The sequence below is a fragment of the Python bivittatus genome, unplaced genomic scaffold, assembly GCF_059951505.1.
Source record: "Python bivittatus isolate LINGU-HERP-01145 unplaced genomic scaffold, Pbiv_v1 ctg000440_np1212, whole genome shotgun sequence".
In the NCBI taxonomy this organism is placed as follows: domain Eukaryota; kingdom Metazoa; phylum Chordata; class Lepidosauria; order Squamata; family Pythonidae; genus Python; species Python bivittatus.
The window spans coordinates 4,089,039-4,116,973 of record NW_028277063.1 but is presented as its reverse complement, the minus strand read 5'-3'; the positions used below and the strand labels follow the sequence as shown (position 1 = coordinate 4,116,973).

At 42.7% G+C, this 27,935-nt stretch overlaps 1 protein-coding gene across 1 annotated transcript; it reads left to right on the top strand.

Annotated features, from left to right (window-relative positions):
* On the top strand, window positions 1–27,935 carry CACNG6 (calcium voltage-gated channel auxiliary subunit gamma 6). Its single transcript, XM_007433699.2, has 4 exons — window positions 1–325; window positions 22,506–22,580; window positions 27,145–27,282; window positions 27,697–27,935. The coding sequence occupies exons 1-4, from the start codon at window positions 1–3 to the stop codon at window positions 27,933–27,935; spliced, it is 777 nt and encodes a 258-aa protein (XP_007433761.1).

Here is a 27,935-nt window from a genome sequence, read left to right as displayed (position 1 = left end):
ATGATGTGGCCCAACTTTTTCCTTCAGGACCGGGAGCAGCGCATAGCCATGCGCAGGCGGGGAGGGGGTCAACGGCAGAAGGTCCTGACGGACGAGCAGGAAGGCAAGATCAAGCTGGCTTTCTTTGTGGCCATCGTGGGAATGACCCTGACAGTGCTGGCGGTGGGCACGGAATTCTGGGTGGAGCTCAACACCTACAAGCAGAACCACTCCGCCATCTGCGAGGCCGCCCACTATGGCTTGTGGAAATTCTGCTACAAGAAACTGTGGGTCTACGACGTGGGAGATGAGAGAGGCACCTGTGGGCCTGCAGAGCTGCCTGGTGGTAAGAGCGCTTTGGATTATCTTCCTCTTTGCTCTTCTTCCCCTTCCTAATCTTCAGCAATTCCTCTAAAAATGCTCCCCATCTGTATTTGGAGTAGTCAACCTTTTAGACTTGTTAAGTGTCCTCTGCTGCTCTTCTTGCACTCCACATCCCATCGCTACTCTTTCGTACAGACATTTCTGCTGCTGCTGCAAGGAGTTTGTACCTGTGTTCCAGGGGATATGCCTGGAGATTGGGTTGCATGGGGCAGGTGAGGTCACTGGCAGGTGACAGGCGAGATCACTGTCCTGCTCACCCCAGAAAAACAAACCCAGCCTTCCGCACACATTCTTTCCTTCTCGCATGCACACACACACATGTAATCAGAAAGACTTTGCACTTCTCTTCCCACCCACCATCCACCTCCATCACCAGGGGTTCCCCTTAGCCAGCCAAACAGCTGCTCCTCCGGAGTGGCATCTTCCCCATGACTACTGTGCCGCCTGGCGATTTATGAAGATGTTGCTGCCACCCATGGGAGAATTTGGCAGCTGAAGGGAAATGTGTATGGGGGGAGGGACTGCACGGAGGCCTTTTGAGGGCCACATGCAATTTGGGGGCGTTGCAGCGAACACTGGTGTCACAATTCCCGATGTTGTTTTACACGGAAGCCTAACACGTGCATCATGTATGGAATCATAAGGTATGGCACCAGCAAAATAATGATGATGGCAGTTTGAAGATGGGGTTTTAGCAACCATCAGTAAACGTGGGGCTGTTCTCCTTCATGTAAATTACCCTTTTCAGCAGTTCCAGCTAGCAAGGCCAGTGGGGAAGGGCGTTGTTACACTCCTATCTTTGCAGTAATGCTTTTTTTCTTGCTTAGACATATTCATTCTCCTCATTTATTCGCAGAACAAAACTGGTCCATTGCATCTATCTCCTCTCTCTCTCCCCTCCTCCCTTCCATTCCACGTACATCAGGACTGCATATAATCCAAGGCTCATGACTTCAGGCTTGGCATCTTTTTGAAATGATAGGCTAAGAACTGGCTGTGGAGAACTGCTGAAGTGTTTATTCTCTTTTGCTAATGAAATGATGAGTAACTTTGTCCCTGCTAGCACCTTTTTCGGACTCTGGTTTCTACAAGCACATTCCCTCTTGGAATATAGAATTGTCTTACAACAGCCTTCTGCATCCAGGTGGATTCCCATCCTTGTGGACTATAGTCAGTTGTCCTGCTGTCTGGAGAATTATGGGAGTTAATGTCCCAATGCTTCTAGGGGCCACTGAACTGATAAAAACAATTGCTTAGACTAAGAAAACGTCAGTATGATATATGAGTGTCTGAATTCAGAAGCCCTTGTAGAGTCCCAGAAAGCCAATCTTCCTTATTAGCACATTTATTTTTCTTGGATCCCATCCATCTACCTCATCATCTTCCCCCAATCTTTATCAGGCATAATCCTTTTCTCTACTCCATCATCAGCCCCATCACTTGCCTCAGGTATTCTGCTCGCTGATCATCACCTCAAGCAAACAGTCAGCCTTCATTTAATCCAGGATTGATTGGCTGGGTTCTCTGTGCAGTCACGCTGTTCTTCACAATCTGAAGGCATCTATCTTGGTTCTCTTGTTCTTTGTCAATGTCCAGCTCTCATAGCTATACATAACCATTAGCATGACTGTTGCTTTCACTATTTTGATTTTTGTTTTCATGAATTGTCATAGAATCATAGGGCTGGAACAGCCCTTCTAGTCCAACTTCCTGCCCAGGGAAGGAAACCCCCAGACAAATGGCCTTTTTGAAAGCATCCTTTCAAGCACCTTTACTTGAAAGCATCCAGTGATAGAGCACCCATGACTCTCCTTCATGGTTTAGTCTAATCTTATTACTGCATATATCCCTAAACCTAATCTCTACTTTTCTACTCCAGCACACTGTCCACCTTCATCTATTCTTGAGCCCAAGAAAACAAAATTATCTACCAACTTCACTTCTTTGCTCATAAATGTCAGGTTGACATTAATATTTAACCATAACTTAGAATTTTATTTTCCATTTTTACATTCATAAAGAGCTCACCTACATCTTCTTTACTTCCACGTAACAAATTGATGTCATTCATCAATGTTTTCACCTTCAGATTTTAACTTCAGCTGTCATCTCTTTCTTCCATTTGCTGTATATTATGGGAATATATACCTTATTCTATTCTGAACCATTCGGTTTCTCCAGAATCTGTTCTTATAGCAAATCCTTCTCCTCCTCCTTCCTAAAGATTCCTCAGAAGAATCACATCTGTTGTTCAGACACATCATTAGCCTACAAGTCAATGAAATTAAAATCCGCCTCTTCCTTGTATTTTCCTGTTTTCTTCATTATCATTATTATTCATTATGTTAGCATCCAGTCCTGTGTTCCTTTGTCTTTTCTGGAATCTTGGAATTTCTCTCCCCATGTATGGCTCTCTACTTTGAAAACAAAATTAAAACTTTGCTGGGTGAGGAATTAGTGTAATGCTTCAGTAATTTGGAGATTGTCTTGCATCTCTTCTTCAGTGTATCCATATACAGTGATCTTTTCTAATTACGAGGTCACACAGTTTCATTTCATATTTATTGACATACAGTTCTGAGCATTTTAATTGCCTCTTCTCCTGCAGCTTTAAACAGTTTCATTGATATTTCCTCTGGTGCTTTCCTGTTTGACAGGTGGCTTATTGCCTTCAGTACCTCACTTTCTAGTGGAGTGGGGTTATGAATATATGATCTTTATAGAAATCTATGATCTTTCTACAGATCTTTCTGTCATTGTATAATCCTGATGATAAAGGGTTTCAGTATACGCTTTCTTCCTGGAGCTCGCCTACCAGATGACTCCTGTGATTGCTCTTACATATTTCTAGCTCAGTTGTAAATGTCCCTGTGATTTCTCGGCTCTCTTAAAAAGTTCTTTGTTTCTACACTTATATGCTATATTTGTTGACAGTTTGCCTGATAAGTCTTTCCTTGTCCTTTCTTGCTTGATCTTCACCTGTAGAGAAATTTATACATGCACTGCACACACAGACACGGACATTGTCTGGCTTTGAAAGTGATTAAAAAAAAAGGCCTGGCAATGATAAACAGATATACGATAGCTAGGTTAAGAAAAAGAGACTGTGTGGGAAGGAAGCTTTTAGTCAGAGGCATGTTATTTTGGGGAGTAAAAGAGCCAGGATATATATTACATTGGGAGATCTGTGGACATTTTTCAGCATTTTTAGCAAATTGCATCTTAGAGGAAGGGTCAGGGAAGAAGAGCAGACTGGGGTGGTGGCATTTAAATGTTCTTGATCTACAATGTGCCGTGAAAGCCATTATTTCAGAGTTGAGTGCGGTGAGATTCAAACCACACATTAAACCAAACAAAAACCAAAACAAATGATGGCTTAGCGCAATGTGTTAACCAGGTCAAAGGGTTATTCCAGAGAATCACCCAACCAGTATAGTAAATCAAAGACGGAAGCTTGCCACCATAATTTGCTTCCATACCATTTGTGTTCCTTACCCCCGGAAAGCTCAACTAGATACACAAATTCTCAGTTCAGAAGATGTGTTGGGGCAACAAGCATCACAGCACTCATTCCTTGCACTTTCAGCCTTGCCATAGTGGGTGAGCTCAAGATGGATTTGGGTTCAATAGGGAAATTTCCCAGCTATGTCAGGTACGTAAGTGAAGCTTCGGGTGGTGTACCAGGGAGGGTAGCTGCAGAAGTAATCCGCTAGTTTGTCACTCTTTCTTCTGCCTTACCTGAAACTGTCAACTGCTGGCCTAAAATCTGCCCAGTTTGCCAACTTTCCTAAGGAAACAAAACCATAGCAGCTGTTTGTTTTTGATAACTTGCTAGGGGATGATTTTGCTGCCTGTTGCCTACTAGATTCCTCCTGAGAACAGGAAGAAAATACCAGAGTTTTTAACTATCCATCTCCAATCTATTTATTTACATACAAAGAAATGAATGGGAAAAAGAATTCAGAGGCAGCATTATTGGGTGGGTCTCTTTCCTTTCTCCATAAACACATACAGCACATAAAGGCATGAAAGCCTCTTGGTCTCTACCTGAAGCACAGTTTAGAGGTCTCCCTACAACCCGGTAAGAATGTATAGGTAGTCCTCGTTGAATGACTGCCTCGTACAGCGAATGTTCGCAGTTACGACAGTGATGAAAAAGTAACTTTGCAACCAATCCTCACATTTACAACCTTTGCAAGTCTGTAAAGCAAAGGAAAGCGGAAGTAAGATCATTAGCACAGTCATGATTTCACTTAGTGACTGCTTTGCTTAATGAGTTGCAGGTCCCAATTGTGGTAGCTAAACGAGGACTACCTGTATTACATTCTTGCACATCATTCTGACAATCCCTTTCCTGGATACTAGATGGTTTCATCTTAATGGAGTTGGGTTGTCATGATGGCACACACATACAAAGGGATCTTGATCTGTTCAACCTTTTGTCACATAACCCAAGACAGCCACCATCACATGATTTCCCAAGAAGCCATTGATTAAGGTGGAAGGATGTTTACCATCTCTGGATTTCCTTTCCTTATGCATTAATCAGAGCAGGGTTTCTCAGCCTTGGCAACTTTAAGACGTGCGGACTTCAATACCCAGAATTCCCCAGCCAGCATGGCTGGCTAGAGAATTCTGGGAGTTGAACTCCACACATCTTGAAGTTGCCACGGTTGAGAAACATTGAACCAGAGCATGAACAATCCTCTTTCAACACCTTGTTTGGAGGAGAGGGGAGGTGAACAGGAAGGACCCCTACCCATTTAATAGCTATGTTATTAAAGAGAGTCATTTTCAGAAGATGCAGATTGTCTTGCAAGATTACACAGTGGCCCCTGCTAAAATCTCCTCTTATAATCTAAGCACATTTTCTTTTCCTTTGCATTTGCCCAGACATAGTGAGTTTTGGAGATAGCTAATACATGCAGTTGCTTAAGTTAGTCCTGTCACTAAGCAAAGTAAAAGTATCATCTCTGGTAGTTTTAATTTTTGATGTTGATGAGATGTCATAGCAAAAGATTTTTTTAAAAAACACCCATTTATCTCCCTTCCCAATTTTTAATTTCTGCCATCAGTGCCAAATTCAGTGGGAAGAGGAGAGATCAAGAAAACATATTTATCATTCCACAGTGAATGATACTTAACAGCTCAGACCAAATATTTAAGTTCATTCTGAAAAGTTCCCTGTTTTTTAAGGACCACTTTTCTATATTTGATACATGCTACTGAATTTGCAAAATTATTCTGATCTGTGTGGCTTCCAAAATATTGGGAGCACGGAGTTAAGGGGGTGGGTTTCCCTCGATACTGTGGAAAAGGTAAGACCCCTCTTGAGTCACCCTTGACTCAGGTTGACTTAGTGGACATAACCATTTAGTTTTCTTGCACATAGAACTGGTTTACCATTGCCTTCCTCTGGGACGTGTTTTCAACTTCCCAATTTAACTAACAGTCCACCCCTGATTTTGCTTCACTTTTGAACCCAGATGTCAGCTAGGTGTTGCCATCTGAGGTTTTCTCTGCTATTAGGATAATTTCTTTGGAGAGTTTGATGCAGAAATAGATGGTGTGGAGGTAATGCTGAACCATTGGGCTATGACCAGCTTGAGTTGCCCTAACATCACAGATGGGCAAGGCAGGTCACCGGTGTTACTGAGTGAGCCAGTGAAGTTCAGATTGGTGTAGGCCAGACAGAGCTACTAAGAAGAAAGAGTGTTAGTTGTGGGGACCAAGGAAGGAATAAGGCAGGAGCAAGAGATTGTATATGAAGAGCTACACACTAGTGGATGAGACCAGAGACCTATCTAGGCCAGCGAACCAAAGGCCAATGAGAAAATCACATGCAGCAGGACATGAGACCAAGAACAGCATGATGCTGGTCTTACTTAGCAACTCATATGTAGAAGTATAGATCTAACAAACAAACAATATTCCCTGTTGTCTTGGAGAGAGTATATCATCATCATCATCATCATCACCAACTATCGCTAGCAATCCTTAGTGAAACCTATCCTAGTGCCGATAGAAAAAACTGCCAGCTTAATAATGCATTGACGGTATTGATAATTCTACCAGATGTTTTGCAACATGGAAAACAGCAGGATGAGTCTGTCTAAATAATGGCTTGAATTGAGACAAGATTACAGCATTACAGTGATAGGATAAAATTGGGGTTACCAGGCCACTTCCGGGACATTGTAAATAACTAATGGACAACCTGAGTCACCAGTCTGAGATGGGCAGCTATATAAATTGAATAAATAAACCATCTAAATTTCTCCAACTTGATAGCTTGGTAGCTATCGCTCCATCTCAAGAGAGCAAATTCCCTAGTTTAGCTATGACCTGTGCAAGAGAAGGCATTGATTTGGATATAAAAATTGGTGTAAAAGTTGGTGGGAGAAGGAGGAGAGTGGAAGAGGGAGTAAAATGCAGAAGGTTTGATTGGAGCTGAAGTTCACATTGTGATCTTAGGAAATAGCCCCTTGAAAAATTGATGTCCACAGGCCTTTAGCACACTTCAGTAGTAGACCCTGGAAGAATTTCTAAGTAGCCTTTCCTGTAGCAAGGTAGTCTTGCTTTTAGACTTTCTGGACTTGAATTTGGATTCTCAGGGGAGGCTCTTCACATTTTAAAATATTTTATTTGCTCACTTCAAAATATGATAAGCCAACCCCACTATGTTTTCAGGTCTCCTGTTCATTCTGCTTAAGGGCTGCCCTGAGAGCACTACAACATTGATTGGGGAGGGTTGAAATAAAGCCTCAAGAAGATGCAGCCAACCTGCTAAGGTGAGCAGGCCCAGTGCCGTGATGGGAGATGGTCCAGGAGCCTTTCTGAATGTGAACTTGACTTCACTTGGATGAAGGAAGATCATAAATAAAGTGATAGGGATCCAGGGCCATCAGCCCATCCAAACTAGGTGTTCTACACATAATCCCCCAGTTCTCTGGGAACTAACACCGGACAAAGAAGAGAAAAACTAAATGGAGCTTTAACAATCTTGGCTCAAATGAAGAAGGTTGGTTCTTCTACAAGGCATCCATGGGAGGGGGTCACAAAAGTCAAGATGGTAGCCACAACTGTGCCATCAAAGCCCTGCCCCTTTTTACATGGGTAGTGCATGTGATATATATTGAAAAGGAACAAGGTTTTGATCATGCAGTCGCAGTCACCACCTTGACTTTTGTGACTTCCCCCACAGATGCCCTGTTCTCCTAATCTTCTACTCTTACATATCACCAATCTTCTCATGCACGCACACACAAAGACATATCCCACAGCAGCATTTATGTCTGAATGCTGCGCTCAGCTGAAAGCAAAGGATTCGTGTTAAGCTCCACTGTGCCCTCCCCCCCGCAACCTCCACCCCCACTGCCGGGCCTGGTTTTCCTCCCCTGTTCTGAGAAAGATGATACGTTATTCATCTACCATCTTAGATTCCCTATACAGCGAAGATGACTTGCAACAAAAGGCTGTTTACAGGCTAAGCTGTGCCTTAGGCGTGCGGATATTCCTCTTTCTGCAAAGAAATGCAGCTGTGGGGGCGTTTCAGTTTGATTAGAGCAGCTGTGGTTCCTTTGTCCTTCTTTCCGGATCAAAGTCTTCGCCTCCAGTTCTACTTGTTGCCCCACAATTTGCATATGCACAGCAGTTATCACAGATCCAACTCTGCAAGCTGAAATTTCATACCCATCCTGCTCTTCCATGAGAGGAGCTGATTCCTCAGCTGGCCCTGGGGAGTGTGCCACTGATGTGCAGAAGGCAACTGATCCTGACGTTCATCTTCCAGTTATGAAAAATCTCCCCTATTGATTTTTGCCAGTCAAGCTCCCATTGAAAGACTACAGTCGGTCAGGTCTTCTGATTCAGCCCCATTGACAGGTGTTGATGAAGGAAGGAATGAGAAACAATCATATGTGTGGGAGCTAATGGGCAATATCTAAGCAGAAATGTATTCGTGCCTATGGAACAATGGCCCTACATCCATAAGGTGTCCTTGCCTTTGGAACAATGGCCTCACATCCCATAATGTTAGCAATATTTACGTCCTCTCAAGCCAAATGTCAGAAAATTCAACAAGGGCAGCTGTGCTGAGTCATAGAGGTGGTCTTGTTGCTTGCTTAAGAACTAAGCCCTGATTCTTACGTTATGTCCAGGGGCCACACATGCACAAGCATAGCCCATCCCATTTTTCCATGTGTTACACATACAATACAATGCAGATAAAGAGGGGTGGAGCTTTAATTGTGTGGTTGTGGCCACCATCATGACTTTTTTGACACCCCCCTTGTGGGCATCCCTCCATCATGTTAAACAATGATTTCTTCATCATGGTTTGCTTAGGTGGTATACAAATATTCCAGACTGCACAGTGCATTTAGTTAGAGGTCACGTTCCAAAAGCATGATAGGTGGGGCAGAAATTAGATTTGATTTAATTTAATTTACATTTAAATGTAATTAAATAACATGAACATGTTTGGGTTATTTAGTAAATAATTCCTCTCCTAACACGGAAAAATTACAATTTGATTATCTTTTGAGGTTGCTGGGAATGTCACCAATGTACAAGTTGTCCTGTGTATCCTTGAGCCTGAGGTGGTGCAAAACCTTTTCCTGAACAAGTTATCTTATTCATGGTTATCTAGGTTCATCAAGAGATAAATAAATGATTTACAAGCCACACTCAGGATTCACAGAACTGTCTAAGCCAGTGTTTCTCAACCTTGGCAATGTTAAGATGTGTGAACTTCAACTCCCAGAATTCCCCAGCCAGCATGGCTGGCTGGGGAATTCTGAGAGTTGAAGTTCTCACATCTTAACATTGCCAAGGTTGAGAAACATTGGTCTAAGCTGAACACAAACCATGGTATGCTTTAACATGATGTGTGAAGCCAGCCTGTGCTGCTCCGACACCCCAGAACATATTTTTGGTTAGCCCCCTGTTACTGAGAAAGTCTTGCGCTTTTCATTCGCACCCAAACTCTCTTTCTGCTCCATTTCCTCATTGCAGAGCAATTTAAATTGCTTCTTGGTGAAATAGTTGTAAGCTCCAAGTGTAACAGAGTGGGGGGAAAGGACTTAGGAAGAAACCCTTGATGCACTAATGATTAGCATCAAGACACTACAATGGTCAGTCTGTCCCACCAGCCCATTCATAACTGCTCCATCTGCAATCTTGCAAACAAACTAGAGAGGGTTTTGAGTGCCAGACAAGCAAGCAAGACAGGGAGAGATGGAAGAAGTGAGACACATTTAGCTTGAGAAAAAAAAAAAAAGAGTAAGCGATGGTGAGATAATTAGTTTCAGATGTTGAAAAGGCAAATGGAATGTATGAGGAACGATGGAGAAGAAATATCTTCCGTCTCCACCCCTCACCCATTTTGAGCCTGTGAGAAGAAGTTTGGTGGTGATAAGCTTGGGCCAGATTTGACTTCTCCCATCTGCAACAAGACTGACTAAAATGATCCAGGTTCATGAAACTCATAGCGTGAAATATTTATTACTTACATTTGCAAAATATGCCTTTAAAAGTTACTTATTACCATCTTCACATTTTTAGGGATTCATTCTCAGTGCATTGTCCTTTGCAAAATAGTAGAGGACAAATCCCTTCGAGGATTTAATAAGCTATCCTCTGCTTTGTTTCATAAATATTAACAATTTGGGGAGTGGGTGAAGTTAAGCATTAATTTTACAGAACCAAATGCACCCATGTAACTGTTAGAAATGAAATATTTTCCGGTGGTGCTCAAAAGCAATATCAAATAGATGCAAGGAAGAGAGTGGCACAGATGAGGGGCTACCATAGATAAATCTTCTCTTTTGCTGAATTACTTTCTCCAACTCTGCCATCCAGAGAGAGGTAGACCTCTTGGTGAAGAGCTGAGCAGTCTGTGTGGGATGAAGCTGACATCATTTATGGTTTTCTAGGTCAAGACTGGGTATATTCAGTTCTCCCCATAAGCAGACTAGAAACCAGTGAAGTTCTTGAGAGAGTTCACCTCCCTCTTTCCAGATAAATTTGCAGCTGCATTTAGAATAAGTTGATGTTCCAAAGTGTCCCAAAGACAGCTTCAGATAAAGCACACACATGCTACTCTAATCTGGAGGAGGGCTGAAACTGGCTTTTGAAGCTGCATAGACCCCAGTTGTTCAACACAAGCAGTGTTGTATGAATGCGTGTATGTTCTGGGCTAGCCCATGACATTTTGCAAGTGAAGAACAAGACGCCACAGTCTTCTCATTCCTTATGCAAAAACTGATCCCTAGGACAACTGAATCCTCCTTTCACACCAACATTGTGAGAGTGACTCTCCTATGTGAAGGTAGCATACCAACTTGGGGTGGGGGGTGGGGTTAGATCAGGCTGCTCGGCCTTACTCCCATTCCTCCAGCCCTTTGCTGCAACCTTCCAGATGTGACTGACAATTGCAATTGTCTAATGCAGAGTTTCTCAACCTTGCCAACTTTAAGATGAGTGGACTTCAACTCCCAGAATTCCCCAGCTAGCCATGCTGGCTGGGGAATTCTGGGAGTTGAAGTCCACTCATCTTAAAGTTGCCACGGTTGAGAAACGCTGGTCTAATTGCAAGGCTGGCAATAGATTTGGAAATGAGACTGTGCCCTGCAGCTTCATAAACAGTTTCACCACAGATCTAGCATGGCCCTCTAGACAGAAGCTGCTACACTAACCTTTGTACAAAAGTGAAGGTTGCTCAGGGCCTTGGAAATGAAAGTGTGAAAGTTATGCAGTGTCTGGATCCATTCCAGTTTAGAAATTAGGCCCTCGGTATTGACAACAGGAGCAAAGGCTGACCAGATGGCTGCGACAGGGAGTGAACAGTCTATCAAACTGAAATTAGATGCCTGGCTGAAGGACCCAGCAGATAGCAAGTTCAATTTAATTCTCCCCTCTGTCTTTATGATATACTTCCATTCCCCATTCACTTTTCTATGCCCCAATAATAGCCAAAGGGCATTATTTTGTCTGGCCGCACTCCTGCCCTCTCTCCCTGGGGAAGCAAAATATCTCAGGCCAGCGTTATGACTTGGAATGATGGATGGACGGACAGGCATTTTCAAACAGATTAGCCCTCAATATCTCTATTTCAAGAAAGAAATGTTGGAGAGAGATATTTCTAGACACCAGATTCAGATCTGCCTGGAAAGAAACGCCATGTGATCTGGATACCCATTCCACAAAACCCTGACGTCTGAAAGAATTGCATTCTGCACCTGCACGGGAAACACTCGTTCCTCTTATCAAATTGTTTAGAGCTGAGAAGAGACATCGGCCCACTTCTCACATCATGCTAAGCCATCGTGTGATTGGTCGTTTCGGCTTAATGGGATGTGGGAAGCCACCCATTTTATAAAAACTCGATTTAGCTTCACGCGGAGATACAAGTGAAGATCGTTGGAGGTCACTTTTATAATATGCAGCGATTTCTTTTCTGTTTTTTTCTATTGCTTTTCTAAATGCTGTTATGCCCATAGTTGACTTTTCTCTCTTTCGGTTCCTGCATTCACATGTTGCCCCTAGATTTAGTTCAATCATGTTACGTAAGCCACAATCAGAAGGGATCACATAAACCAAAACTAAACAATCTGTATCTATACAGATACCTATCTGTATCTTTTAAATCAGCCTTCCCTGATCTTGTGCTCTCCAGATGTATTGCCTAAAATGCCAGCTAGAGTCCCAATCTATTTGGGCACATTTTATATGCATCACACATCAAAAACAAGCAGCACCCATCATGGCTGCCAACTTGACTTTTTGACCACACCCTGTGGACATCCCTTCTTACCTTGTTTAAACAGAGGAGACTGGGAGAGGCATAATTTTATCAGTGGGGAGGGAGAGTGTGGGTGACTTTGGGCTCATTTTCACATCCTGCTAACTGTGGCACAAAGATGCCTCCTGAACCATTTTCAGAGGGTGCATCTTCATGACTTGGACTTTGTGTCCTTCCCAGCCCACTGTAGAGGCATCTTAAATTTGTCTTTAGCTCCTCCGGTTTTGAAGCTTTACTTCCCTGCTTCTTCTGACACAAGTTTTGCCGTATGAACAATCTGCAACTCCTTGCTGTTGATGTAAGTGAGGAAGCGGTCAGGGACTGGGATAAGCCCACTCTGTCATGGCCGCCTAAGGTTCCTGTGAGGGTGTCCCTTTCCCCCTCCATGACCATTTTGTCCTAGATTATTAAAGAGACTGGATTCCTGGCTCCTGGAAATGCCTCTGCTTCTGTCACACCTAAATGGACAGACGTGGGTTTAGTGCTCTTCTCAAAGATGCCCAACTTGTGTTCAAAACATGTTTATCAGTCTTCCCAAAGAGGGATCGGCCTGGTGCTCCAGTCAATTTAAACCAGGAGAGAGGTCCAGGTTCTTCCAGCTGTTTGTTGCTGGTTCTGTCCTAAATAAATGTTTAGCAGGTTTCCTGCTGCTTCTGCCAAGAAGTTTGGTGTGACTGTACTTTTTACTGGTTTTATGACTGTGTGACCTGTCAGCCAGGCTATTTCGTGAACACAGGTTCAGTGCTTGAAATAGTGCTGGACCCACAGTTGCCCAAGTTCACCCCACTACATATTAAGATCAGCAACTGGCGGTTGTTTTTCCTGCCAGTAGGTGATGCTGGGGGAGAGGGGAAATGCAGCCTGGGGACTCCACCAACCCTTGCCCTTTAATTGTCCTGCATGGAAGCCATAAGGATAACACGGACCTCCAGCCACTGGCCCAATGCAAGTTATGCCAGCCTACTTCACTGCCCATTCAGGGAGGAATGCAGGTCAACGCCACTATGAAGAACGTCCTTTTGTGTTTTGAAGTCTTTGCACATGATGCAGAAACACGAGAGATGGTGTGAAGTTAATATTATTGTTGGAGATTGCCTCATCTCTGCCCCAGGAGCTGTTTTTGGCCACTGAGGCAAACGGTGGGAGAAAGGGAAATGTTTGTTTCTCACTTGGCTTGTGAGTAAAATGAGTCTCTGTGTTGAAGAGACAAAAAGAACCTCTTCTCCGTCTCCTCTGCTTTCCCGTCTTCAAGATATAATCGAGATAGATGTGAGGGAAGGTCTGTGAGCATTCTCTGATAGCTGGGCTCAGCCCATATCCTCATCCAAGGCAACTATATTATGAGCATTTCATTCTTTTTAACGGGATGTTCTACAACTGAATGACGCAGTATTCCGTCAGCACTCTGCACATGGTCAGGAACATATCCTCTAACCAGAGCTCCTGCTGAATCCAGATCGAGCTGCAAAGCTGCAAGCTACTGGATAACCAGGAGTAAAGAGTTACAAAAGCACGTCGACCCCCGGATTGGCAAAGGGCAGAAATGCAAGAGAATCAACTGGAGAGGGGTCTCTTTTGGGTTTTGGGGTTTTGTTTTGTTTTTACTTTTCTTGACCCCTGTCAAGCAGCTGCAAGGAGTGAAGCTGCAGTTTGTACAAGGCCATAGACTCCCTTTTTATCTTCAAAACCCAAGTTTGGGAAGAATAGGTGTATCATATTGAGATATTCTTGGAAACCCTTAAATTATGGCAAGTTCTGGAAATGTAATATACTCTGGAGCTGAGGAGGATCCACAGGCATATCTCTGGTTCTATAAGGGGCAATGTGCTTGTTCCTATTAGATGAATTGAGAGATACAAGAGAGCTTTGGAATAATTTAAAGAAAACCTTGCCATACAAAGACTATAGATCAGTGTTTATCAACCTTGGCAGCTTGAAGATGTGTGGACTTCAATTCCCAGAATTCCCCAGCCAGCAAGGCTGGCTGGGGAATTCTGGGAGTTGAAGTCCACACATCTTCAAGCTGCCAAAGTTGAGAAATGCTGCTATAGACTTTACTGTGTGTCTGGTGGAAAGCCTGTGCTTTTTAAGAATGCAGGAGGGCACAAGGATCTCAGATCACATGAACCAAATGCTTGACCCATGGAGGCGTCTTAAAAATAATGGCATGGAAGTGCAAGATGGAGTTACAATTGCTTTCCTTCAGATGTCTCTGGCCCAACATTTTAACATGCTGAAATAAGAGCAATAATGCTTTAGCAAAGCCTGATTTTGGATCAGGGAAGATCTAAATTACATCCGCAGGAATCCCTAAGGGGAACAGAGAGATTCTTTGAGCAGACAGATGCTTCTGGTTCGAAAGCTAGAGAAAATTCCTGCCTTATCTGCAGATGCAGATCTCACCTAAGGGCATTCTGGAGAAGAAAAGGGGATGTTGCAGAGTCTTACAGATAGAGCCCCCAAAGATGGTGGGGATATCTGCATAAAGGAGCAACTGCTCCAGTGTTTGAAAATAAGAATAATAATAAAAAAACCTTTGTTGATCTTGATACAGGCTGCAAAGGCAGATTGAGATGGTGAATGAAAAACAAATATTCTTGCAACAGATTGGCGAGGCTGTAATAAAATGTACAGTGACTGATGATTCGTATTACAAGTTAAGTATGTACTGTACTCTCCAGATTTGGATTCCACTCTACTAAATATTAGTTACTCAGTCAGGAAGAAACCGAGTTGAATTTCTTGATGGAGGTTGGTCAATAACAGCAAGGATGAACATCTGGCGATGAAAGGAACGGTGTTGGAAGCTGGATTTTTCACAGCCAGTTCCCCAGAGAGTTGCGAATCCTCTAATAAGAGAAAAGCAGCTGGGCTTGCAAAGCCAGCAAAGTAATGCAAACAGAGAAGCTGCACTGAAACTCAGCATGGAAAACTAGCATATCAGAGCATAGAGTAAATCAGGCAGATATAAAGAGAAGAACTGGTCATCAGTTTCAAAATGGCAAATGGGCTGATCAACACTGGTCAATGCATTCCTTGAGAATGACAGAGCCGCACACCCACCCACCCAAAATTCTGAAATCATGGGAAATAAAGGAAATGTAACCCCACAGCAATATTTGATGGTTGATAAAATCCACCGTGATCTCTATTCCCTTTCCACCGAGTCAAATGGGAGCAATAGGCATTTTGTAATTTCCTTGATGAAGCATCCTGTTTTTGTAGTTTATAACTAATGAGGGATAAGGGTGAAGCGTTCAGCAGATACAGACAATTTGTCACTTACCTGGAAAACACATTTGGAAGAAAACCACAGATTTTGCAGTCTGATAATGGAACAGGATTTGTGAATGGACAGATGTTTGATTATTAAAAGGAAAACAGGATTATTCATGAGAGACCTGTTCTTGTTATACCAGAACAATGAATTAGCAGAAACAAAGGATCATCCTGTGCTGGAATTCATTACACCAAAGAATTAGCAGAAAAACGGGATCACCCTGTGCTGGAAATGTGTACAAATGTATTAGTTGACTCACACTTGCATAAAAAAAAATGGTAGGGAGAAGGTATTGCAACAGATTATTACCTTCAAAGGAGGCTACCCACCAAAGCCATAAAATATATTCCTTCTGAATTGTGGTTGAACAGAAGCCCACTTTAAATCATATTAGGAGTTTTGAATCAAAACTGGATGCCTTTCTTCTGAAAGAGGAAAGAAAGAAACTGGACTGTAGAGTTGAACAAGGTATCACGGTTGGACACACAAGTGGCACCGAGGGGAACAAGCAAGATCCTATCTGTGTCCTCTGAAACAGTGTTTCTCAATCTCAGCAACTTTAAGAGGCGTGGACTTGAAGTCCACGCCTCTTAAAGTTGCTGAGATTGAGAAACACTGCACCAGAAGGTTTAAAACCATGAACGTGGTTATTTTGAGGAGACAGTAAGGTAAGTTGGGAGTAAAGAATCAGAATTTCAACCAAGCTACTCCCAGCAGGCAACACCACCGCAGCTAAACCCTCTTCCTTGTTTCAAACCAGCATTACAGCCAATTTCAAAAAGAGACCTACAAGCACCAGCTGGGATGGTGAAAGCTACAGGAGGGGCTTTGCAAGAAGCCCCAGCTGACCCTCAGCCACAGCTAAGACATTTGCAGAGACCTAAGAAAGGGACCCCCCCACCCCTCCTGGCCCGGAGGGAAAGGTTGCAAGAGCTGAAGACGGGAGGATGTAACCAAAGGCTGCCAGGTCATGAAACGGAGAAGTGGAATGAAGCAACAATGGAAGAAAGAAAGTCTTTTCACAGAAATGACACTTGGCAAGTGACTGAAAGAGCTCAGGAAGCAGTAACCCTGAACTAACTGGATATGTGGATGTAGACTGGGCCAAAGGTAGGACTTAATCAAGTCATTGCTCTGTGATTGGTTCCCGATCCTTTGAGAGAATATGGGTGTCATGATGGGCATCTGAGGCGATGAGAAGGGGGTTACATCGTCTCTTGGCACCGATGAGCTGTTTTTATTTCTACTAATGCAAATGGTGAGAGATAGATAAAGAGAAGGGCCTTTCCACACTCTCCCTCTATCTGTTCTCCCTGGACCTGTCGTTAAATGAATCCCCATGTTTAAGAGGCAAAGGAAATTCCCCTTTCTTCAAGACTCAGTTGAGATAGATGTGAGGTTTTTTCTATCCTCATGTACTTCCTAATAAATCTACTTTTTCCTTCCAGTGTAATGAGTCCGTTAGCGTGCCCTGAGAGCTGGGCAAAGCTCATGCCCTGACAACCATAACATGAGCTTCATGGTATAACATTCTTCTTCATGCAACTTAACTTCTCTGTATTCTTTCAGCACTCTGCATCTGCTCAGGAGCTCATCCTTTAACAGGGGCGCCTGCTCAATTGAAATCTGCAGTGGTTGCACATCCTCCTTCTATATTTCCAAGGTCTTGTGCAAACAAAGAACTAGCAGTCTCCTCTCACCAGATTGGTGTGGTGGTTAAAAGCACATGGCTAGACACCAGGAGACTGTGAGTTCTACTCCTGCCTTCGGCACAAAGCCCGCTGGGGGACCTTGGGCCAGTCCCTGCCCTCAAGAAGGGAAGGCAAATTGCTCCTGAAAAAGGTTGCCAAGAAAATTGCAGGGACTTGTCCTCGTAGTTGCCAGGAGTCAAGATGGACTCAAAGGCATTTCAAAAAAAGTCTTATAAAAATATGTATTATTTAAATAAAGAAAAAACACCGTGAGTTACAATAGTGCCAGTGAGACAGGAGGTTCTCAAAGTTTGCTGTGCCACGAATTGTAAAAAATTCACATAGAATTGACCTTCCTTATCAACTTGATATCACAAATTCTGCTTTAAATAATACTATTTCATTATGACTGGTTTCTTTCTTAATCTGACAAGGTTGAGTGCCTTTGGTAGGATACCACCATGGGCTGCTGGGCTGGGCAGAAGAGAGGAGCATCACCTGGCCAAAAAGGAATTGGGGCCATGTGCTAGCTAATATGCCCATCTTAGCTTCCTATAAGGAGAACCACCCTTGCCTTTGGTTGAGCTGGGTCCAGCATCAACTATCTCCTTCTGCAGTGATGTTTCTTTCCAGTGTCACCCCAGGCCACTGACCTGTCAAAGAACCTCTTTGAAAGGGCTTTTGGACCCCAACTGTAGGTTTCCATGCTGTCAGAAAACTACAGGTAGTCCTCACTTAACAACCATTTGTTTAGCGACTGTTCAAAGTTACAACAGTGCTGAACAAAGAGACTTACAACCGGTCCTTGCACTTACAACCGTTGCAGCACCCCTGCAGTCACGTGATTGCAATCTGGGTGCTTGGCAACCAGCTCGTACTTATGACAGTTGCAGCGTCCCAGGGTCACATGATCGCCATTTGCAACTTTCCGGCAAACAAAATCAATAGGAAACTGTGTGATTCGCTTAATGGCCATGGTGATTCACTTAATGACTGCTGCAAAAAAGGTCATAAAATTGGGCACGAGTCACTTAACAACCACCCTGCTTAAAAACAAATTTTCTGGTCCATATTGTGGCCGTTAAGTGAGGACTACATGTATCCTGAATTCCCCTAACACTCCAGAGAGCATTGCAAGAAACTAAAAATGGCTACTTGGTACTGATATTAACATTGGTGAGCTCTATCAAAACATGAGGACACCTCCCATTGGCCAAGATGTAGATCCCAGGCCTGAAATCTCTCTTTCCTCCTGCCTGCATTTGCATCTGGTTATAGTTAGCACATCTAAGGGCTCTGATGTGGAAATGACCTCACACCAGTCATAGAATTCCTGTATTTCTAATATTGTGTAAAAAATGGATGACTTTTTCAAGGGTTTCTGCAGAGAGGGGGTCAATACAAAGTCAAGAGAATGGTGGCCCATTGTGATGCATGTAAAAAGGGGGAGGGGCATGGTTGTGGCCACCATCTTGACTTTTTTGACCCCCTCCCAGCTGGCAACTCTGTGGCATGATAAAGCCACTTCTCAAGTCTCTACTTACTCATGGGTTAAACATATCACAGCCGGCTTGCTATCAAGTCTTGCCATCTTGAAAAGGCATTGCTTCTACCCCGCCAGCTCCCCAACTCCAATGCTGGGTAAAGGGGGGTTCTTTTCCCGCCAACCCTTGCCCATAAAAACGATTTTTTGCACTGGGCAAAAACCTGCTGGGTTGGGCTGGGAATCCTGCTTTGGGAGGGTCCTATAATCTTAATTCACAGTGAATCTGAGCGCAATCGTCTTTCATACGTCTCCCCTCCTGCGCCCTGAGGCTACTCGGAATTTGTCCAGCTCAAAAGGATGCAATTATTGCCAAGGCTTTAGTCTCTGGGGACACAATCACATCTACTCCACTGGGTCATGTGCAGACTTGGAAAAGATGCGCCCGAGGCCTGAATCTCAGAGAATATTTGGGGGACAGGGCCCTAACCCTCTGCTTCAGTTGCCAAATTTGAGAAACTGCCTCCCTCTTGAATAAAGTTTGTAAATGGGTTCATATGTAAAAGGAAGGATTAGCAACTGCAGCATCTTTGTTCTTATTTCCCAGATTTCTCCACCAACGCTTTATATGCCCCTTCATTTTTTTATTAGCAATCAAATCGGATGAGAAGCCAGCAAGACTAGACATCTATCGGTTTATAAGTTACTGTATACCACCTTCCTCTTACATTTATATATACTTTTTGCTTTAGGGGGAAAATAAAACGCGAGAGAGTTGCTAATTCTCAGGACTGCAAAACCAGCCGGTGCATTGCAGATATAACCTGCAGGAAGGAACGATGGCCACAACAATCCACAAAGCCAAAGGATGTTTGGGTAGTTAAAAGGAGAAGCTGTTTTCTTCTCACGTATTACGTGGTTTGTGGCAGAAACATCTGGCAGGCAGGCATTTTTATATAATATATAACCATATAAAGGGGAATGCTATAAGAAACGGTTGGCAACTTGGAAAAGCGTACGCAAGCAGAAATACAGTGGGATTATAGTTGTGATTTTAATTGCAATCGCCTTACATAATTTGCATCTGGAAGCAGCCCATTCATAAGCCACAAAATACATCAGCTTTTCCATCCACTGAGTAATACAGCCATCCTTTACTGAAACTGTGTAAAACTAAAACGATATTATTCTGTGTGTGTCTCTGTGCATGGGAATCCTGATAAAATGTGCTGTTGTTGCTTTGCTCTTTCTTTCTTTCTTTTTCATCTTTTTTTTCCCTTAAATAAAGGCCTCCCCCAAATTGAAAAAACATTGTAACTGTAATTAATTCAAGAGAAATTGCCTGGAAGTTACTTCTGGAATCGTTCATTCAAATTATTAAATCAAATAATTATGATGGGCAAGCTTTCTCCAGCATGGCACCATCCAAATGTCTTAGACTATAACTCATGAATTACATCCAATGGGAGTGTAATCCAAAACATGTAGAAAGATTGATCGGAGAAGTTTTGATAGATTCTTACAGAACAACATGATTATACTTTTTTCTGCTGCTGCTAATTCATATTCAAGAATGCATTTCCATCACTTCATAACATCAGATAGATTAAACTGAACAAGTGATCTTATATTTCTATTTTGGCATTTGTATGGCTTAAAGCAGTCTAGGATGCTTAGACTTATTAAAGTAATAATTTTCAAAATGAGCAACTGATCAATGAGGTTAGTCGAAGTTACATCAATCTTTTTTCCTCTCAATAAACAGGATTCCATGTACCAGCTAGTCTTTGGTCTGGGATTCAAGTAAGATTTTTGTAATAAGCCTCTCAGGAAAAAAGTGAGATAAATAAAACAGCGAATTTGCAGATTAAATAATCTAACTGTTAAAAATCATTAAAAGAGTAGACATTATGAATTTTAATGCAATTTTTTAAAAAATACAAAGCTGAAAGAATACATATGTAACTTAGAAACCTCATTAATTTCTTGACTGGAGAAATTTACATTGGGGAAAAATTCAAAATTGTGTGATTATAAGTTAAATAGTTGACAGAATGGTTAGCATTTCACTTTTTAAATACTGGAAAAATGAAAAAAAAAAATTCTAGGAAAAAATCCAAAGGGGAAAAATCTGTATCTAAACTATATTCCTAGTGCTTTAAGATAACATGGAAAAATTAGCAATATCCATTATTTTAATTTAATTAATTTAATTAATTTTATTTTTTTTAATGCTGCTTCCTCTAGCTTGGCATCCTCCACATATTAGACTTCAATTTCCATAATTTGACGGCAACGTGTAAAAAATCTGAATTAGAAGATTGCCTAATAAAGCACCCAGTAATGCTGGCTGAATAGATGAATTTTTATTATTAACTGAACCATCATCATTCATAATCCAAAAATTCTATGTCTTCATATTATGCTCTGTTATTGTTGAAATAAGAAATTGAAGTTTTCTTCTAGTCTGGCTGAACTCCTGGCGGCCACATGAAGACATCTATGCTGTTTCCTTGGCTACAGTATAGAAGTTATTTATCATTGCTTTTTTCTAGGTTGTTTAGATTCTCTTTAGCTAGATAGTACCATTGCTGTCACCCTGAAATGGCTAGTTAAAAAAAAAACTTGCTTCCATAATCTTATAGATCCATTTCACCATTACCTAGAACTTTAGCTATCAATGCAACTAACTGGCTGTATTTCTTGCTGTTTTAATCTTGATGCAAAAGGCTTTAATTTACTTTATAAACTCCCTTACAATCTCTAGGCAACTAAACTGATTTTGACCAAGGATACACTTTCCTCTGCATGCTGAAAAAGTATTCAATATGAATTAAACGGAGCACATTTTCTCTGTTTTCAGTGTTTAAAATTTAGACAAATGTTTCATAAAACCAAGAAATGTGCTGGTCAGTGTTCCAGCACATTTCTAGACAGTTTTATAGTCATTGCAATGAAAGAATATTTTTGATTAAATAGGTTAAATAATGACAAGTTCTCTCAGCTGCAATTTAACTTTGCTGCAACTTTGCTGCATCTAAATTTCTAATAATCATAAACCATGGGTTGTAATCTGGATATTGGTACAAAAATGTTTTCTATTGTGAAATGTTCATATGGCAAAAAGTACATGTGATTACATACAACCAAAGTGGTGTTGTAAAGATAAACTCTAATCAAGTTATAGAGTAAGTTAACCTTCCTTCATTATACCTTAGAAGGGCATAAATTAAAATGTGCTTGTCACCTTGAGCATTATTTTAATTTATGAATACATGTTTGATATTTAATGCTTCTATCATGAATATTTGGCAAAGATTTATACCAACATTGATTTGGAACGAAAGGCTTACAAAAATAGTATGTTAAGGTGTTAGTAATTAATTTATTAATAGTAACCAGGGCAGCAATTCTGTGGTCCCTGAGAAAGAGATTTTATTTCAGAGGAGGAATGTGATGTCAGAAACACTCTCCGATCCAGTCCCATAGAAAGGTCTGTGTGTTTTTTTTTCTGAATCTGAACAGCCAAAAGAAATTACACTGGAAAATTATTACAGAGAGAGATTTATGCTTCATTTATATATGAGAGGGCACACACAGTTTCTACAGAGAAAGTAAATCTGGGAGGATTTTCATAGGTTCATAGCAACTCTCAAGTTTCCTTGCTTGGACTATTCTGTATAGCTAGTATTTGGAAGGGGAAAAAAACATAATGCCCTTCTTTTTTGGGAATAGGGTTGGATTTATTTATTCTTTGAGTAACCAAAGTGGAAGAAACATTGAGCGACTTGTGAGAAATGAATTTTGTCTGAGATAACTTTAATAAATAGTAGTACAACAGTATAATATAATGATAATCAGGGGAAATGCTTTCTTTCTTTTCAGAAGCTAACTGTTCTTATTTCAAATTCTTCACCACTGGGGAGAATGCCAACATCTTCCAAAGGACTACAAAAAAGGGTAAGTCCATCATGGGCGTCCAGGTGGAAGGGTTGTGTGACGGGAAGGAAAGGAGCTGCGTGTGTCGGCACAATGTGCGTGCATCCTATGCTTCTGAAATGAGAAAGGTATCAGTTCATACATTGAATCAAGGAGATTTGGAATGGGGCAGTGTGAATGGGTTGGAGGGCTTCCCCAGAGGACCACAGCTGTCCTCAGACCCACTACTCTAAGGGGCAAAGGATCACATTTACCTGAAGGCTCAGATCCACTGTTCTAAGGGCTTCCCTTGTTGAATGAGCTGTGTGTGCTCCACCAAGATGCCACCCAAGCGAAATTGCTGAATAGAGGAGAAAAAGAGAGAGCCATTGCTTTGCAAAGCATCCCTCTAAATCAGTGTTCCTCATTCTCAGCAACTTTAAGATGCATGGACTTCAACTCCCAGAATTCCCTAGCCGGCTGGGGAATTCTGAGAGTTGAAGTCCATGCATCTTAAAGTTGCTGAGAGTGAGGAACACTTCTCTAAATGATTAACACAGTCCTAGCCTGCCGTTCAAATGTAACCGGAACATGCAGTGTTCTCCCTATTCAAACCAACATTCAAGTATGAATTAACATTTACATTTTCTGAGCCTGCGGTCCATCTGGTAAGCATGATTATGGCAACTTTTTGCAAGCCCGGACTTTTTTTTTTTTTGCTTTAATTCTTTATTTTCTATTTGTAGTTATTTCTTTATTGCAGGGATTTATAGGACTGTCCAACTCAAAGTGACACAGGGTGGCCTGCAACAGAAACAAACGATAAGCAAAGGAAAATAAGCATACAGCGTTAAAAAAGGATAACCTGATATATAAAATATAAAATGATGACCCAATGGGATAATTAGACAACCCAAAGGGGACTCTGCTCCACCAGACTCAAATGCCTGGCGAAGAAGTCTTAACACCTTTTCTAAAAGCAAGCAGAGTTGGGACCTGTCATGTATCGGATGGCGGGGGGGGGGGCAGCCCCAGAGAAGGCACACTTCCTAGGTCCCATAGACAGCAATGTTTAAAAGAAGGAACCTGGAGTATGCCGTCCCTATGGCAGCAGGTAGGGCGGGCAGATGTTCTTGGGAGAAGGGAGTCCCACAAGTAACCCAGTCCTATGCCATGTAGGGCTTTAACTAGCACTTTGAATTGCACCCAGAAGCCCCTTGGGATCTAGAGCAGGTCACTGTGCCCCTAAATACCAGCACCATTGCATTCTGGACCAATTGAAGCTTCCAGATGGTCTTTAAAGGCAGCCCCATGTACAGTGTGTTGCAGTAGTCCTGTTGAGAGGTGACTAAGGTGTGACCATGAGCAAGGTCTCCCAGTCCAAGGACAGGTGCAACTGACACACAAGACACAGTTGTGCAACACACACAGCCTGGGCCACATCTGCCACCTACTCTTCAAGCAGGAGCTGTAAGTCCAGGAGGCTCATCAAGTATTAACAGGGCATGGCCATCCTGTCCAGAACCAAAGATAGAAATGCTCCAGTCGGAACATCCAGAACCCACGGCCACTCAATCTTAGCAGGGTTGAGCCACAACCTGTTCTTCCCCATCCAGACCCTCACAGACTCCAGACACTGGAACAGAACCTCAACAGCTTCACTTGGAAGGCTAATGGCAGAGGTGTACAGCAGGGCATCATCTAAATGTTGATGATACTTGTAGAGAGTAAGGAAGATGACCTTGATGGAGATATGCAGGAACCATTGCCTAGTCAAAAAGGGCTGAAGGATTTTTTTAAGTACAGAAGGAGATAACATTCAGAAGCAGCTCAGGCAGACACCTCCCTGATTCACTGAACTATAAGGAGGAGGAGGAGGTAGTACAGCACCATCAGATTTGCAAGATTCTGTTATTATAGCCAATCTCAATAAAAATAGTTTTAGCCTTGCTGTAGAGTTGATTTCCTCATCTGATCTGCCTAGTGGGCTGTCAGACATTGAGACTGGCTATAATAACAACCTTGCAAGTGAATCAGTGAGGTTAGGATGAGGTTACACCACCCCAATCCCAAGCTCACTACAGGTCATTGTCAAACACAACCTAAGCTATTTTCAGTACTATACCCTGGTCTGAATTTGAATTCTGACTGAAAAGGGCCCAGATAACCTGCTTCCTCCAGGAAAATTAAAAAGAAAAGGTTGGAGACTGGATAAAAGTTGTCCAGATCAGCTGGCTCCAAGGATAGTCTCTTGAGGAAAGGGTGCACCACCACCATTTTCAGAGCCAGTGGAACCGTCCCTTCTCTCAAAGACACATTTATCACTGCATGCTTCCACCCACATGCTCTGTCCCTGGAGGGCTTACACAACCAGGAAGGGCACAGATTTAATATACAGTTGGCCGCACCCACAGTTCCAAGGACCCTGTCCACTTTCTCGGGACTAACAGACTAAAACTCATCCCTGATAACATCACAAAACTGTGCCTCGGCCACCTGTACAGGACTTGTCCAGCTGGAATCCAACTCAGAGCAGATCTGAGCGATGTTATCCACTAGATGTTGAGAATAATCCTCACAGGGACCTGGCAGATGCTCCAGCAATCCCTCCTGACCCAGAAGGGACCAGGTCACCCTGCACAGGGCTAGTGGCCAACACTCGGAGGATGCAATAAGGGTGGAGAAATAAACCTTTTTCGCCACCTTTATTACCACATCATGGGCTCTAACAAAGGCTCTTATCTATGTCTGGTCAGTCTTTCCTAGCTTTCTCCCAGTGGTGATCTAGATGTCTCTTCTGTCGCTTTATCCTCTGGAGACTCACAGAAATCCAGGAAGAACACCAGTGTCTGCACACAGAGTCTGCATACACGCAATCCAATCTAAAGCCACTCCCACCACCTCATTCCAGGCAGTGACTAAGGCCTCAATCAAACCATTTATTAAAATCTCAGGAAAACACCCACGCTTCCTCTGAAACCCATTAGGTCCCTGGGACAAGCTGATTAAATAGGCCACACCTCCCTACAGAGGAAGGCTGCTATGGTAAACTCCAGAGGACAAGCAACATCCCAATCATGTAGCCACTGCCCCCCAAGACAAAAGCTGGGTCCAATGTGTGACCCCTTGTGGGTCAGGCCCATGATACGCTGGGTCAGGCCCATGGTTCTCATGGTGGTCATGAACTCTTGCACTGCCTGCGAGTCCACCCCCAAGGATGGCAGATTGAAGTTCCCCAGAACCATAAGGCTGGGGAACAGCCCAGATATGGTCTTGAGCAGAGTTGGCAGGGAGGCTGGTACAAAGCAAAACCCTCAACTGATCCTTAAGGCCCAACCTCACAAGGAAGGTCTCATACTTGGCCACCTGCCAGGCAGCACCCCTGATGACCTTCAATCCTAACAGCAAGGCAGACTGAATTTAGTTTTAAATCTTAGTTGCTCTTCTACATTTTAATCAATTTCTGGGTTTAATTCTTAAACTGTGCACTTGTGAGGAATAAGCATGTTTTCTGCTTTTCAGGTTCTGCAGTTCCTGCTTCCCTCTTTGGCTTCATCTTGATTTCCTGTTGCAGCAATCCCAAATTTGTTGCCCTTAGATGCTGGGCTAAATCCCATAATTCTCAGACTGTCACCCATGCTGGCTGGGGACTATGGAAACTGAAGTCCAAATCATTTGGAAAGCAAAAACAAGCAAAGCCCAGATAATTATAGCCAATCAGAAAATGAATGGTGAATTTAATGTTCTTAAGATACAGTTTGTTGATGCTCATGTGCTGAAATGTACTAGCACTTTATAATCTCCTACCTATAGAGAACATTGAATTTATAACAGCAGATTCACAATTCAATAAGCCAATTACAAATTGTGTTGAAATCAAATTTCTGCCACCTTTCACGGTTTTAAATTTAAGAACCCCACCACCCAATAAATCTAAGCATTTTTTTAGTCATTAGACTTTTAAAAAATGTCAAACAATTAATCACTGCAGCTTTCCTTTAGGGCTCTAACTGCAGCTTTAAATCAAAAAAAGATCTTTAAATGATCATGGAAGATGCTCCCAGGGTATTATTCAAAAGAACTCAAATTACACTGAGGTTTGCTGGGACAGAGAAGAAATAGCCATCCCTCTTTGGGAATACACACACACACACGCACACATCAGCTGTTATCTGAATCTCTGGCACTTGTCTGCCATCCAGGCCTGTGTCTCCACTGCTTTCTGTCTCTCTTCTTCTTCTTCCATTCTCATTCCTGTTAAGCACATATCTTTCTGTGCTGCACCCAGTGATTGCTCACATTTTAGCCCTGAGCATCACATTTATGTGTGATATTCACACCAGTGTGTGTTGGTGTAATGCTCTAACATGGCCTTCACCAACCTGATACCTCTGGTTGTGTTGGGCTATGGCCATGCTAACAGGAATTATGACTTGACAGTCAACACATGTAGAGGGAGGCACCCTTCTCTACATGTTGAAGATTCCTTGCTGGCCACAGCAGAAATAGGGCACTAGGTATCCTGCCAGTATGCCCCTGTTTTCCTCTGTGAAATGTTGGGTGGAATGAAACAACTTTTTCTCCCCTGCTTGGCAACGTTGCATAGAACTGAACATCACGGCAGCCGTTGTGTCCCTCCTCAGCATCACCTTGATGGCCATGGGGTCTCTCTGCATCACAATGGCCCTGAGCAAAGGAGTTGAGTTCCTCCTGAAGCCAGCATCCTGCTTCTTTATAATATCAGGTATGAATTCTGCAAAATGTTCTTCTCTTTCCTGAAGTATACGGGTTGGGGGGAGTGGGGGTGTTCCTTTAACCACGATATTCCTTAAAACATAAGTAGGCAACAGCTCCACCTAAGGATAGATAAAAGGAGCCACACAAGGCCCTTCCAGGTGGCCCAGTTAACTCTAATTCAGTGCCCCTCCAGAAGGCTTTCCATACAGCTTGTTTGTAGTCTTGATTCACAACTGGAAATGTCGCACGGGGAACACCCTACACCAGTGTTTTTTCAAACTTGGCAATTTTAAGATGTGTGGACTTCAACTTCCAGAATTCCCTGGGGGACTCTGTAAGTTGAAGTCCACACTTCTTAAAGTTGCCAAGTTTGAAAAACACTGCCCCACATTGTCTTCTCTCTCTTTTGGTTTCCTTGCAGGACTGATGGTATTGGTGACTCTGGAGCTTTTCCGACAATCGGTTCGGTGGCTGATCACCTCCAATGAGTCCATCCCCCTGGAATATGAGTATTCCTGGTCTGTGGCTTGTGCAGTGTCTGCAGGGGTGATTCTGATCTTCGGGGGAGCCTGCTTCATCCTGTTGTCCATCCCAGATTTGCCCAAAAAGCCCTGGGAGTATTGCATCCGAAAGCGAAGCACCAGTAACCACACTTCCTAA

Excerpts from the sequence above, each read along its gene's own strand:
- CACNG6 (XM_007433699.2), top strand. The coding sequence starts at position 1 with ATGATGTGGCCCAACTTTTTCCTTCAGGACCGGGAGCAGCGCATAGCC. Across the intron at positions 326-22,505 it reads GCCTGCAGAGCTGCCTGGTG|AAGCTAACTGTTCTTATTTC; the intron begins GTAAGAGCGCTT and ends CTTTCTTTTCAG. Across the intron at positions 27,283-27,696 it reads CTGCTTCTTTATAATATCAG|GACTGATGGTATTGGTGACT; the intron begins GTATGAATTCTG and ends GTTTCCTTGCAG.